Raw genomic sequence first — 13,082 nt, forward strand, 5'->3', positions numbered from 1 at the left:
CTGTTCACTGAAGATAAAATTACAACACTTCAGTCTTCTTTTATTGACATTCAGTTACGTAGTGACAAACTGCTCACTGTGTGAATTATTCACTAATGAATTATTCGGGGCTAAAGAAAAAATCTTCGCGGCTACAGTCCTGAATGCCCAGGCCAGGTACTCTCTTTCTTGTGGGCGGCTGAGTCGGTTGGGGGCAGGGGTGTTGGGGCGCCCCCAAGCTGCTGGCGCCTAGGCGACCGTCTAGTTTGCATACGCCTGGAAACGGCCCTGATCTTCAGGCTGTCCGTGTGGGGCCAACCTCAGCAGCGAGTGATTTCCAATTTATGAGAACTCCAACCAGAAATAGGGCATCAGAATGGATAAGGCATGTCCGGAGAGCAGAAGGAGTCAGGATCACTGGTATCTCGGGAGTAGCATGTGTAGCGAGACAAAGAGAGGGAGAGATTATTAGGTGTCCTTAATGTCCCTTAATGGTTAAGGACAATGTACTTTACATGCAGAGTGCAAACAGGGACTCCGGCAAGATTAGCTATGACCGCATAACTAAAAGGTAAAGCCAGAAGGGAACACGGATATGAGGGCGCCCTGGGACATAAGCAGCCAGCCACTTCACCATCAAAAACCTGAGTGAACAGGTGAGTGGGGGAGCGCAAGATCCAGACATCCCAGTTCACCACAACTCTCTATGCCTGTGAGCCCTCCAGATCTGCTCCTTTACCTAAGAAAAAACTACTCACAAAAGGTTGACTAAAAAATTAGTTTTCAGTCTGGACTTAAACACTGAGACTGTGTCTGAGTCCCGAACACTAATTGGAAGGTTGTTCCATAACTATGGGGGTTTGAAAGAAAGCTCTATAAGCTCTCTGTAGCCTTCACTATTCGAGCTGCCAACAAATAGCCTGTACCTTTGCAGTGGCGGATCATAAAAGACCAAAAGTTCACTCATGTACTCTGGTGTGAGACCATTCGGTGCTTTAAAGGTCACTAGTAGTATTTTATAATCAATGCCAAATTTGATTTGGAACCAGTGCAGTGTGGATAAGATAGGGGTGATATGATCATATCTTCTGGTTCTAGTAAAGACTCTTGAAGCTGCGTTCTGGACTAACTGGAGCTTGTTTATGCTCCTATTGGAACAGCCAGACAATAAGGCATTACAATAATCCAACCTAGAGGTAACAAAAGCATTAACTAATTTTTATGCATTGTGTAGTGACATTATATTAATTACCTTAGTCATATTTCTAAGATAAAAGAAGGCTATCCTAGTAATATTATCTACATGAACTTCAAATGAAAGACTGGAGTCAGTAATCACAGCAAGGTCTTTTATTGCTGCACTGACAAAGGTCACCCAGAGTTACTTTGTAATCAGAAAACTTACTTCTAGCTGCATGTGGTCCTAGTACAGGTACTTCTGTCTTGTCAGAGTTAACAGGAAGTTAATAAGCATCCAGTGTCTAATGTCATTTACACATTACTCAACTTTATTAAGCTGGTGGCTGTCATCTGGCTTTGTTGAAACATACAACTGTGTGTCATCAGCATAACAGTAGAAGCTAATACCATATTTATGAATAATTTTGCCCAGAGGTAGCATATATAAAGAAAAGAGAAGTGGACCTAAAACAGAACCTTGCAGAACACCAAAGTGGGTTTACCTTAGTATGCACACTTATCAATATATTGTATTGATAGTGCACTGGTTTGATTTGTTGTCATTGCAAAATAAGTACATTTTAATATTTTATTTGTGTTAATATCGTTTCGTGAAGCCTGTATCGGGATATGTCTCGTTTTGTGGTTTTAGTGTACCATCTCATGCCTAATTGCCAACCTCTACATCTTTGTGTCCAGAGACTAATGGATATTGAATGCAAAGCTCTCTGGGTCCTTCTGGCAGGTGGAGTATTAGAGACATCCAGCAGGGGATGGAAGGAGAGTCTGTCAGCCAGCTACAGCAGCTCAACCAGTGGCAACTGGAGCTGGGATGCTAGCGACCAGTCGGTGCCCTCCACACCATCCCCACCCCTCTCCAATGATGTGAACAAGAGCTTCCTGGCCTATTCACAGGGAGAGGACAACATAGAGGAAGCAGAGAGCACCCACTTCCTGTTTGAGGACCCTATTCGCCGGAAACGGAAGGTAGGAATGCAAAGTAGTCCTAATTGGTTGAAACAAAACAAGGTGCATTTTTCCACATCTTATTTTTCCACTTCGAAGGTGGCAACCTGTAACCTATTTCATGGCTAAAGATATGTTGCCACTAAGTACAGTGGAGAAATAAGGGTTCTTCCATGTAGATTTGTATAAGATTTCGTATACTGTGTGGATGTAAGTCATGTTCTTTTAATAAATATTTAAATATTTTAAACAGTAATTAAAATTTTTTAATTGGTCTGCATTATTTAGAATGATATTCTTTAAAAACTGTGACAGTGTCATTATTAAATTCTATATCGTGATAATTATCAAGATCAATCAATTTAGAAAAAATTTGCATGATCAGATTTTTGGTCACCCAGCTCTACAGCAACATCAGACAAACATGGGAGACAATCTAAACAGGATCTATATAGAGTGTGAACACCAATCAGCCATAACATTAAAACCAGTGACAGGTGAATAACATTTATTATCTTGTTACAGAGGCAACTGTCAAGGGATAGGATATATTAGGCAGCAAGTGAACAGTCTGTTTTTGAAGTCAATCTGTTGGAAGCAGGGAAAATGGGCAAGAGTAAGGATCTGAGACTTTGATATGGGCCAAATTGTGATAGTTAGACGCACCTGGGGAGCGAAGGCTAGCCCATCTGGTCCGATCCCACAGAAGTGCTACTGTATTACAGATTACTGAAAATGTTAATTCTGGCTATAATAGAAAGGTATCAGTATGCTGCATATGCGGCTGCGTAGCTACAGACCAGTTAGAGGGCCCATGCTGACCCCTGTCCACGACTGAAAGCACCTATAATGGGCATGTAAGCATTTTTGGAAACCTTGGGTCCTGGCATTTTGGACTAAGTACACCCCTTCATGGCAACGGTATTCACTAATGGCAGTGGCCATGTGCCCTGCCACTCTACAAAATTTGTTCAGGAACGGTTTGAGGAACATGACAAAGAGTTCAAGGTGTTGACTTAGCCTCCAAATTCCCCAGATGTCAGTCTAATTGAGCATCTATGGGATGTGCTGAACAAACAAGTATGATCCATGGAGGCCCAATTTCGCAACTTACAGGACTTAAAGGATCTGCTGCTAACGTCTTGGTGTCAGATACCAAAGTGCACCTTCAGGCATCTTGTAGAGTCCATGCCTCGAAGGGTCACAGCTGTTTCAGCGGCACAGTAGGGACCTATACAATATTAAGCAGGTGTTTTAAAGTTATGGCTGATTGATGTAAATAGACTGTACAATACACAATATACAGAAAACTATGCAAGCATAGTGATGGCCAATATGTGCAAATAGATTGGAGTGCAAGAGTCCATAGAGAGTAATGATAATGGTGTATAGATAGGTTTGTACCAGAAGACGTAAGACACATAAGACATAAGAGACATAGGGGCAACAGCAGACCGTACAAAAAAGTGGTCTATAGATGCAGGTGTCCACAGCTATATTTGTGTAGATTGTCCAGGCAATAGAGATATTTTTCTTCTGAAAACTGTTCTTGATTATCTAGTTAAACTACATGTATTTATACGATAGATGTTGAAGGTGTGTACAATGTGGAAGCGGGTTATGCTCACAAAGCCCCATGATTGGTTACTGTCATTCTTATTGAGAGGGGAGAGTGTAATGACATCCCTCCCACCTAGATAACAGCACAATTTAGCTCTCCTGGCATTCAAACTCTTCTGATTATAGCATGAACACTTTTCTGTTACACCATACAGGAGCCCACTGTGTTGGGTAGGAGAACCCAGCTAAAGGTGTTGGATGACTGGAGACTGCTACTGGATATGTTTGTGATGTTTTGGGCTTACTTGCTAACAACAAAGCAAATCTTTGTGGCCACCAGACATGTCTCTGCTGAACTAAGGCCTCTCTGCTAGCAAGTCATTTATCTAAAATGTGTTGTGGAAAATCATATTTTACTATAAAGCAGTACTATGCACTGTTTCCTGTGCATATACAAGGGACTCTGTAAAATGGGAGTGATTGGACCAGTTCTGGCACAACACCTTAAGGCCCTGAAGTTCTGTTTAATGAATACTTAACTTAATAATGTACCAAAATGTTTAGAAAGGGTTAATTCATCAACCTAGAGAAACCAGTTTGTGCCTCTATTTTTTTTTTTTCTTTCTTACTGATTTTGAAAGATAACATAGATACACACCCACACACTTTCCCTAGTACTGGCAGTGCAGGCCAGGACTTGTTTCTGTGCTCTGTGAGAAAGTAGGGAAATTGACTCATTCTGTCTTTCCTCTTTCTGGTCAGCTGGAAAAATAGTATGTTGATGTTGATAAACAAGATGAGGAGATGTAGAAGGCGTGTCACATGTACCGCAAACGGATGTGTGCAATGAGGGTTTTTGTATTCATTAGTTTTAGTGTAATATTATTAAGGATTGTTGTGTTGATCCTAGAGTAGCTAAGAATCAGGAGCTGAACATGCTATTGTGTGTGTGTGTGTGTGTATATATGTGTGTGTGTGTGTGTGTGTGTGTGTGTGTGTGTGTGTGTGTGTGTGTATATATATATATATATATGAGCTGTTGTGTGAAAGGAAATGTGTTGCAAACAGGGATAATCAAACCCCCACAGTGATTTAACAATGACTATCTAAACTAGACTCCCCCCCCCCTCTCCTTTAGGCTCTTTCAGGGTATTTAATGCTTTAATAACAAAAAATTGACAAATTCTTGAATTTAATAGGACTAGAAAGTAGTTCTGATATTCTGTTCATTCATTACACAATTCACTGATTCGTTCAATTTCTTTGAATGTTTGAATTTCTAGATTGGTCACATTTAAGATTCATGTTAAATGCCATTTAATATAAATGAAATATATATATATTTCATTTTTGTTAAATGTTTAAAAAAAAACCAAAGTATTTAATACAAAAACTTTGTCAAAGTAATGGTTAGTAAAAAGTATTGAATGGGTCTACAATATGATTAGTTTTGATGAATGAGGATTGGTTGTTTTTATCACTCTTAGAAGCTGCAAATCTATAGTATTCAAATCTGATTATCCATAGAAACAGGATATTGCATCTTGAGATCATTGCCATCTGAGATCATTCACACCTACAAGAGGGGAGTCACACATGCATAAAGCTCCATATGAAGAAAAAGAAAAACAGATCAGGAGTTGAATATTAGGATAAATTAGACAGGTTTAGCAAGTGAGAGGAAGCATGTCAGGGGACACACATACATCTTAACAAATGATTCCGTCTTATGCACTAAACTTTTTTGTTTCTCTTGGTTGCGGTCCAGAACTCCATGAAGGTGATGTTCAAATGTTTGTGGAAGAACTGTGAAAAGGTCCTTAGTACTTCCTCAGGGATTCAGCGGCACATCCGCACTATACACCTGGGGTATGTATCCATTAGTGAAGTGATAACACAGAAATGATAGAATGGAGTGGGAAAAGGGGATGGGTCCCTAGGCTACTTCTCCAACACAAACCAGTTTAAATCGAGTCTGTGGTTGCGTATGTGGTTGGACTACATGCTAATAAATATTCATTGCACATTATGAATTTATCCTTTTAAATCTATAAAAACAGACTTTTCTTTCAAGTTGTACAGTATACTCATGTTATATACACCAATGAGCCAAAACATTATGACCAGTCACAGATGAAGCAAATAATGTTGATTTATCTCCTAACAATGGTGCACATCAAGGTCTGGGATATATTAGACTGTAAGCGAAATCGGTTCACGTGATGACATGTCAGATGTAGTAGAAATGGGCAGCCGTCAAGACCTAAGCAACTTTGCTTGGGTCGGAGCATCTCTGAAACGGCAAGGCTTGTGGGATGCTCTTGGTCAGCAGTGGTGAATACCTACCGAAAGTGGTCCAGAGAGGACAAACCATAGGTGTTGGGTGACCAAGGCTCATTGATTGACAAGGGGAATAAAGGCTGTCCCGTGTGGTGAGAACCAAAAGAAGGCCTACTGTGGCACAAGTCACAGATAATTTTAATTATGGTTAAGGATGTGTCACAACACACCTTGTGTATGGGGCTGCTCATGCTAGTCCCTGTACACCACTGAAAACTACAGGTGGGCATGTGAGCATCAGAACTGGACCTTGGAGCAATGGAAGAAGGTTGCTTGGTCCGATGAGTCACGGTTTCTTTTATATCACATGGATGGCCAGGCACATGTGTGCTGTTTACCTATGGAAGTGATCATACCAGGATGCACTGTGGGAAGAAGACAATGTTTATTTAAAGAAGGCAATGTTCTGCTGGGAAACCCTGAGTTCAGGCATTCATGCGAATGTCAGTTTAACACATGCTACCTACCTAAACATCATTGCAGACCAGGTATGCCTCTTCAGTGGTATTCTCCAATGACAGTGGAATCTTTCAGGGGGATAATGCACCTGCCAAACTTCATACATTCTTCAGGAATAATTTGAGGAACAGAATGAGTTCAAGGTGTTGCTCTGGCCTCCAAATCCCAATTGATCATCTGTGGGATGTGCTGGAACAAGAAGTTTGATCTGTGGCAGCTCCACCTTGCAACATGACTTAAAGGATCTGCTAACTTCTTGGTGTTCAGAGTTCTTATAGAGTTCTTATAGAGTCCATGCCTTGCTGATTTGGCAGCACTCAGAGGACCACCTACATATTAGGCAGGTGGTCATGGTGTTTTGGATCATCAGAGGTATGCTCCATTATATTTTTATGCAAAGTAATAAACCTCATAATAAGATTGGTCCTTAGAAACACTGAGTGATCATGATTAAATATCTAACACAAACAAAATGAGTTGTAAATTAATGCAACAGTCAATAATACATAATCCCATAAATCTGTAAAAGTACATATTTAAATATATTTAAATAAAAGGGTTCGATCACTGCTAAAAGTTTGAGATCTGCTGAGTTAGTTAACTTTAGCTAATTCAAAAATGATATATGAACTGCAAATAATTGTGCATATTTAGTATTATATTTAGGTTCATTTAATTAGCGGAAGTAGATTTAGAAGAGTCTAGTTTGTCACTTTATGATACAGCTTAAGTGTGCTATCTGCTTACACAACTCCATTAAGGGAAGCAGAGGCTAGATAAGCTTAAGAAAACATTCTTTGTGGACTAGGCAGCATGTTTTTATAGCCTCCTGTTGCTACCCAGCTTTTCCTCTGTAGGTATCATGTGTATATTTTACAGTGTGGTCTTCACTGCCCCCTCCTGACTAGTGAGGCTAAATAGTAGTCCTAATTTTGGAGGGATCCTGCATCATCAGGAAAGCAAATTGTCACATGATCTCGCTACTAAACTTTTTTTTTTACTTCTTCAGCTTAACATACTATGTAGCATAAAATAATGTTTTACTTACAGGGGAAATCTACCTTATGTTAGCTATATTAGAAACTAGAAATTATCACCTCAAACAATATTAGAGGTGATGATCTCTAGGACAACCAAGCTAGCCACATGGTAAGTAAGATCCAGCTTTGTTTGTTTCAGTTTTATGACATAGTAGCAATGAGAAGCAACATAACTAACCAGCTACCTAAATGTAGCATAGTGCTAATGCTGTTTGTGGTGCCGTGTAAGTGGTAATTTGCAAGTTGATCTTGTTGATGCCGGCATGTTCGATGTGCAAAGTGGGGGGGGGGGGACATGGACACTTACACATAAGTGTGTCTTTTGTTTGCTCTGTCAAAAGCTCTCCAAAAAAAGCTGCTTTAACATGCTCTGACAGAACAAACAAAAAACACGCTTTCATGGAGGCAGCCATCATTTTTCCCCCCACTACGCACATCAAACATGTCAAGGTGGGAAATTACATTATTACAACTTGCAAGTTACCACTTACAAGGCACCACGAGCGCAGCATTGGCACTATGCTACATTTAGGTAGCTGGCTAGTTATGTTGTTTCTCACGGTTACTATGTCATAAAACTGAAAAAAGAAAGCTGGATCTTTCAGCTTACCACAAGGTTGGCCTAGAAACCATCACCTCTACTAACACCAGTTTATTTTTAGAATAATATCAGAAGGTGTGTCCTTTGCTCACTACAAATATTATGAAAATTAAATCTGGAACAACAAATTTTAACAATATTAGCAGTAAGTCAAAGTTGATACTTTTTCACCTAAATTAAGAAAAAGATTTACTGCTTTACTATTATTAAAATATCATAATATAGCTAGTCAGGTTTGCAGGAAATCTATCTAATATTCACTATTTTATTTTTAATTATTTAATTAAAAACCAGCAACCAGGAAATTAGTGTGACCTTTTGTGTTTGTGGATATTTCATATTGGTTTCTTGTATGTGTAACTTTGCAGATAAGATGTATGAACCTGAATTTGACTGGTGTGTGTTGATTTTAGATATTGTTGATTAGGTTTTGGACTTCAAAGCAAATTTGAAATCACAATCTTTGTGCATTGTGTGTGTGTGTGTGTGTGTGTAGGCGGAATGGAGATTCTGATTACAGTGATGGTGAGGAGGACTTCTACTACTCAGAGATTGCGGTGAACATGGACACACTGTCCGAAGGGCTGTCAAACCTCACACCAACCTCGCCCACCACCACTGGCCCGCCCCCCGTCTTTCCTCTTGCTAAAGATATGTCACAATCCAGGTCTGCCACTGTGATCCACAGTCCGCTCAGCCAGTCAGCTCCCTCCGCACTGTGCCATATCCGCACTGACCATGCTTACCAGGTAGCTCTCCTTGCCTTTACGCTTACATAAATTTTGTCGTAGCTCCAGCAATAAGAGTATGAACATAATACATGTTGGTCTGTATCAATCCATACACATTGTATAATATGTTTAGCAGTACAACACCAAAAACGACACTTGCTTCTATAGTGGGCCTTCTTAATATATAGCTCAGGTTTTGTGGCATGTTGTTTTCTAGGCCACTGCTCCTGTCAGCATTCCTACTGTGTCCTCTGAGCCATTGCACAGCCACAGCACCATCAGTGTCTCCTGGCAGTCACCTTCCATTATCTTTAAAAGCCAACTAGTAAGAAAGCATGTGGGTTTTTTTTTCCCTTTCTTTCAAAAGACTTTTGTAAAACTGTAACAAATTTCCAAAATATCATCAGATTTAATAAATAAATAAATAAATAAAATCTTGTTTTTTCCCCCCTTATGGAAAGTTGACAATTGGCAGAAAAATAACAAGTAACATATAGGCCAAGAAAAATATCACAAAATCCCAACTCTTGAAGGTATCAAAGCAATTCCAATACCATGTGATACAAGCCAAGTTTCATGCTCCATCTCTGCAAGCTAAATTTTTAGTGTATATGTTGATTAAGAATTTTTTTTTAAATGTTATTCTAGAAAAATTCCTTTCAGAATATGTTATGTTAAACAGAGAGAAATTATTTACATGTGATTCAATAGTCTCTTTACCTTTGGTGCAAATGTATTTCAATATTTAAAAAAATTGGTAGCATTGGTAGCATTTTCCTGTTCAGTTCATTTCATATGCCAAATCTGTAATGATAAATATTGTGTTGTCTTTTTTTTTTTTTTTTTACATCACTCCATGTCATCAAAGTATGTGGGGGGAGCGTTTCATTTCTTGCAGATCTTCCTGTTTCCTGTCACACATGCTTTAGTTATTTATATAGCAGAGAAGATTAAAGATGAAAAATCTGGGTACAGTTTTTTACTGGCAAAGAGTATTACTCCAAATAGGGATCACCACCACTAAAACACAGTCTCGCCCAATTTCCAAGGAGAAATAAATATAAAAGATCATGTTATTTTAATCTTTTGACATTATCATTGAATGGTAATGACTTTCATAGTAATAATGCAGAACTTAAAAGGAACCCAGACTATGAAGACTTGTAGGCCTTAACACGCAATAATTTCCTTCTCCTACTAAAATACGTTAGAAACACATTAAATATGTTCATTACTTTAAAAATCCTTAATATTTAATACATATTTTAACCTCTGGAGGCCGCCATTATGTAACATGCGCAATGCACTCTGAGTCAATGACGTAAAATGGTTGCACTTGAGCACTCAAAAAAATTAGCTACTGGCCCCTGCAGCAGGAAATGAATGCCACACTGTGCTGCTTTTGGCTGTAATTTTCTAGTTCTTGTGTGCTGTGATACAGGGGATATCTGTAAATATAATCAAAGCCGTAAGAATCTTGTTAGTGCGTTTTTCTGTATATTCTCGTACCGTAAAAAGCTCCTGTAAAATTAGCCTAAAACAACTAGCCAAGGCATACCCAAAGTAAAATTAAAGCTGTATTTGAACCATGCATAGTTTTGGTCTCCTTTGAAAGGTTGACTAAATATTTTTACATAATTGGATTGATTGGACCTTTGCCAGCATAACAAGACTGTTTTTGTCAGGATTTTGTAAATCAGTGGATTACCATGAGGCGTCATATGAGGTGAGTTGCCTCTGTTTCCTAAGTGTGTGTTTGTACATTGATGGTCTGACAGACATTGATTGTAGCTGCTGTTGTGATTGTATCTTGAAACGGTTTATATCAATCGATTCACAAGAATCTTAGCTTTCCAAAGATATGAGCACCTTCATACACACAGAAGCTGTGTAGATAGCATAGATTTGCTCATAACATGGTGACAGAGCGCTGGCGGGCCATCAGAATTTGGCCAACTGACATGGCCAAATTGGCCATGAAATGGCCAACTGACATCAGAACAGGATAAAGTATACGATGCAGAGATGGCCGATAATCTCTGAAATTATTTATATTAGAATATGTTTCATCATAAAACGATAGTTTAATCTATATGCTTACCTTGAACAACAAACGCTTTTGGTTGGCATCGACGTGCAGTTGCTACACAGACACCATTGATTTTGCCCCACTCTCAGCTCCTCACCTCTCTGATCGTTTCATTTTGATGTACAATTTGAGTAATGTCTTCTATATTAGCCTCCTCGCTTATGTTATGCTTGGGTTCAAATTGAAAAGGCTGAAGACATGTATCCCTGTAGGGTCGCTGGAGAAGCAAGACCATTGCAACAATTTGACATCACTACCCAGAATGCATTGCGCTGTAAACGGCAATGGTGTCCTACTTGTGCAAGGATTTTTTATTTAAATTTTTTTCAACTGACATCTAGAGTGTTTTTGTATAGCAGATTTATATAGCAGATGTCAGCATCAATCTAATAAGCCATACAAGTCTTCACGGTCGGGGTTCCCTTTAACAGACTTGTGGGATGTTTGTTTTTTGAGAAAAATGTGAATCAAAGCTGCAGAACCTGAACTGTTATCATACTTGTTATATATGAAAAAATCAGAATTAGGGGTTAAAATAATGTTTTGTTGTAAAATACTTCACAGAATTCTATAAAATACAGGAAAAACTGTGAACACTGAAAAATGTCTTTTTTGTTCATATTAGTGGATTTGCACAGTTTGGTCACATTTAAACTTTGCTTCTTGCAGGGGGCAGTAAATCATGTCGGCATTTTGAGCACTGGGGAGAAGAGACAGCCTGTCACACATACTGTTGGCAAGACACAAACGACCACCATTTCTACACCCAAACCCAGCACCGGAACCAGGTACAATGAGGCTGTGTCTGTGTGTGTGTGTGCGCGCGCGCACTCTCAAAGATCAGCCATAACATTAAAACCACTGACAGGTGACGTGAATAACATTGATTATCTCGTTACACTGGCACCTGTCAAGGGGTGGGGTATATTAGGCCACAAGTGAACAGTCAGTTCTCAAAGTTAATGTGTTTGAAGCAGGAAAATTGGGTAAGTGTAAGAATCTGAGTGACTTTGACAAGGGCCAAATTGTGATGTCTAGATGTCTGGGTCAGAGCATCTCCAAAATGGCAGGTCTTTTAGGGTGTTCCCAGTATGCAGTGGCTAATACCTGTTTAATGGTCCAAGGAAGGACGACCGTTGAACCGGCAGTTGATGCACGTGGTGAGCGAAGGCTAGCCTGTCTGGTATGATCTGACAGAAGAGCCACTGTAGCACAAATTGCTGAAAACGTTAATGCTGGCTATGATAGAAAAGTGTCCGAACACACAGTGCATCACAGCTTGCAGCGTAGGGGGCTGCGTAGCCGCAGACCAGTCAGAGTGCCCATGCTGACCCATTTCCACCGCCAAAAGCACCTACAGTGGGTATGTGAGCATCAGAACTAGACCATGGAGCAGTGGAAGAAGGTGGCTTGGTCCGATTTCTTTTACATCATATGGACAGCCAGGTGCGTGTGCATTGCTTACCTGGGGAAGAGATGGCTCCAGAATGCACTATGGGAAGAAGTCAAGCCAGCGAAGGCAGTGTGATGCTTTGTGCAATTTTCTGCTGGGAAATCTTGGGCCCTGGCATTCATGTGGATGTTACTTTGACATGTACCACCTAATTAAACATTCTTGCAGACCAAGTGCACCCCTTCAATGCATTGGTATTCCCTAATGGCAGTGGCCTCTTTCAGCAGGATAGTGCACCCTGGCACACTGCAAAATCTGTTTAGGAATGGTTTAAGCAACATGACAAAGAATTCAAGGTGCTGACTTGGCCTCGAAATTGCAAGCACAATTAACCTCACAAGAATCGGAAGTGGGCTAATTTGGGCTAATAAAAAGACGGAAAGTGCAGTAATCCCTCAGGTTATGTACAGCATAGAGAGGAACACAACCCCTCCCCCTCCAGTTGGTGTGAGCTGTCAGTCACCTGTGTGTAGGATGGCCGAAGGAGGTGAACCCCTGGAACTTTTCCCCCGTCGAAAAAGACGAAGTCTGTTGTATGGGTATTTTTCGGGTACCAAAAACATTCAGACGGCCATGGTTTGGAGGAGGAAGGACATCCAACTTGTAAGACGTGTTTAAGGAGAGTGGCTGCTAGAAGAGGCAATACATCAAATATGATATCCCATCTACAGGAGCACCACCTGTC

The 13,082-nt window shown here is 40.0% G+C and overlaps 1 protein-coding gene across 6 annotated transcripts in view; it reads left to right on the forward strand.

The window, feature by feature from the left end:
* The window catches only part of slc2a4rg (SLC2A4 regulator), a 100,123-nt gene that overhangs the window by 55,223 nt on the left and 31,818 nt on the right, over positions 1–13,082 (forward strand). For 4 of the 6 annotated variants that reach the window (XR_008387891.1, XR_008387892.1, XR_008387890.1 and 1 more), the window contains exons 4-8: positions 1,904–2,145; positions 5,453–5,553; positions 8,621–8,873; positions 9,073–9,192; positions 11,614–11,732. Coding sequence is in view for 3 of the 6 variants with exons in the window: in XM_053643067.1 (XP_053499042.1) it covers positions 1,904–2,145; positions 5,453–5,553; positions 8,621–8,873; positions 9,073–9,192; positions 11,614–11,732 (835 nt within the window). In the remaining 3 variants the exon portion in view is untranslated. The remainder of the gene's footprint in view (positions 1–1,903; positions 2,146–5,452; positions 5,554–8,620; positions 8,874–9,072; positions 9,193–11,613; positions 11,733–13,082) is intronic. The other 2 variants (XM_053643068.1, XM_053643069.1) reach the window with 2 other exon arrangements.

The sequence above is a fragment of the Ictalurus furcatus genome, chromosome 15 (genome assembly GCF_023375685.1).
Source record: "Ictalurus furcatus strain D&B chromosome 15, Billie_1.0, whole genome shotgun sequence".
Lineage (NCBI taxonomy): Eukaryota > Metazoa > Chordata > Actinopteri > Siluriformes > Ictaluridae > Ictalurus > Ictalurus furcatus.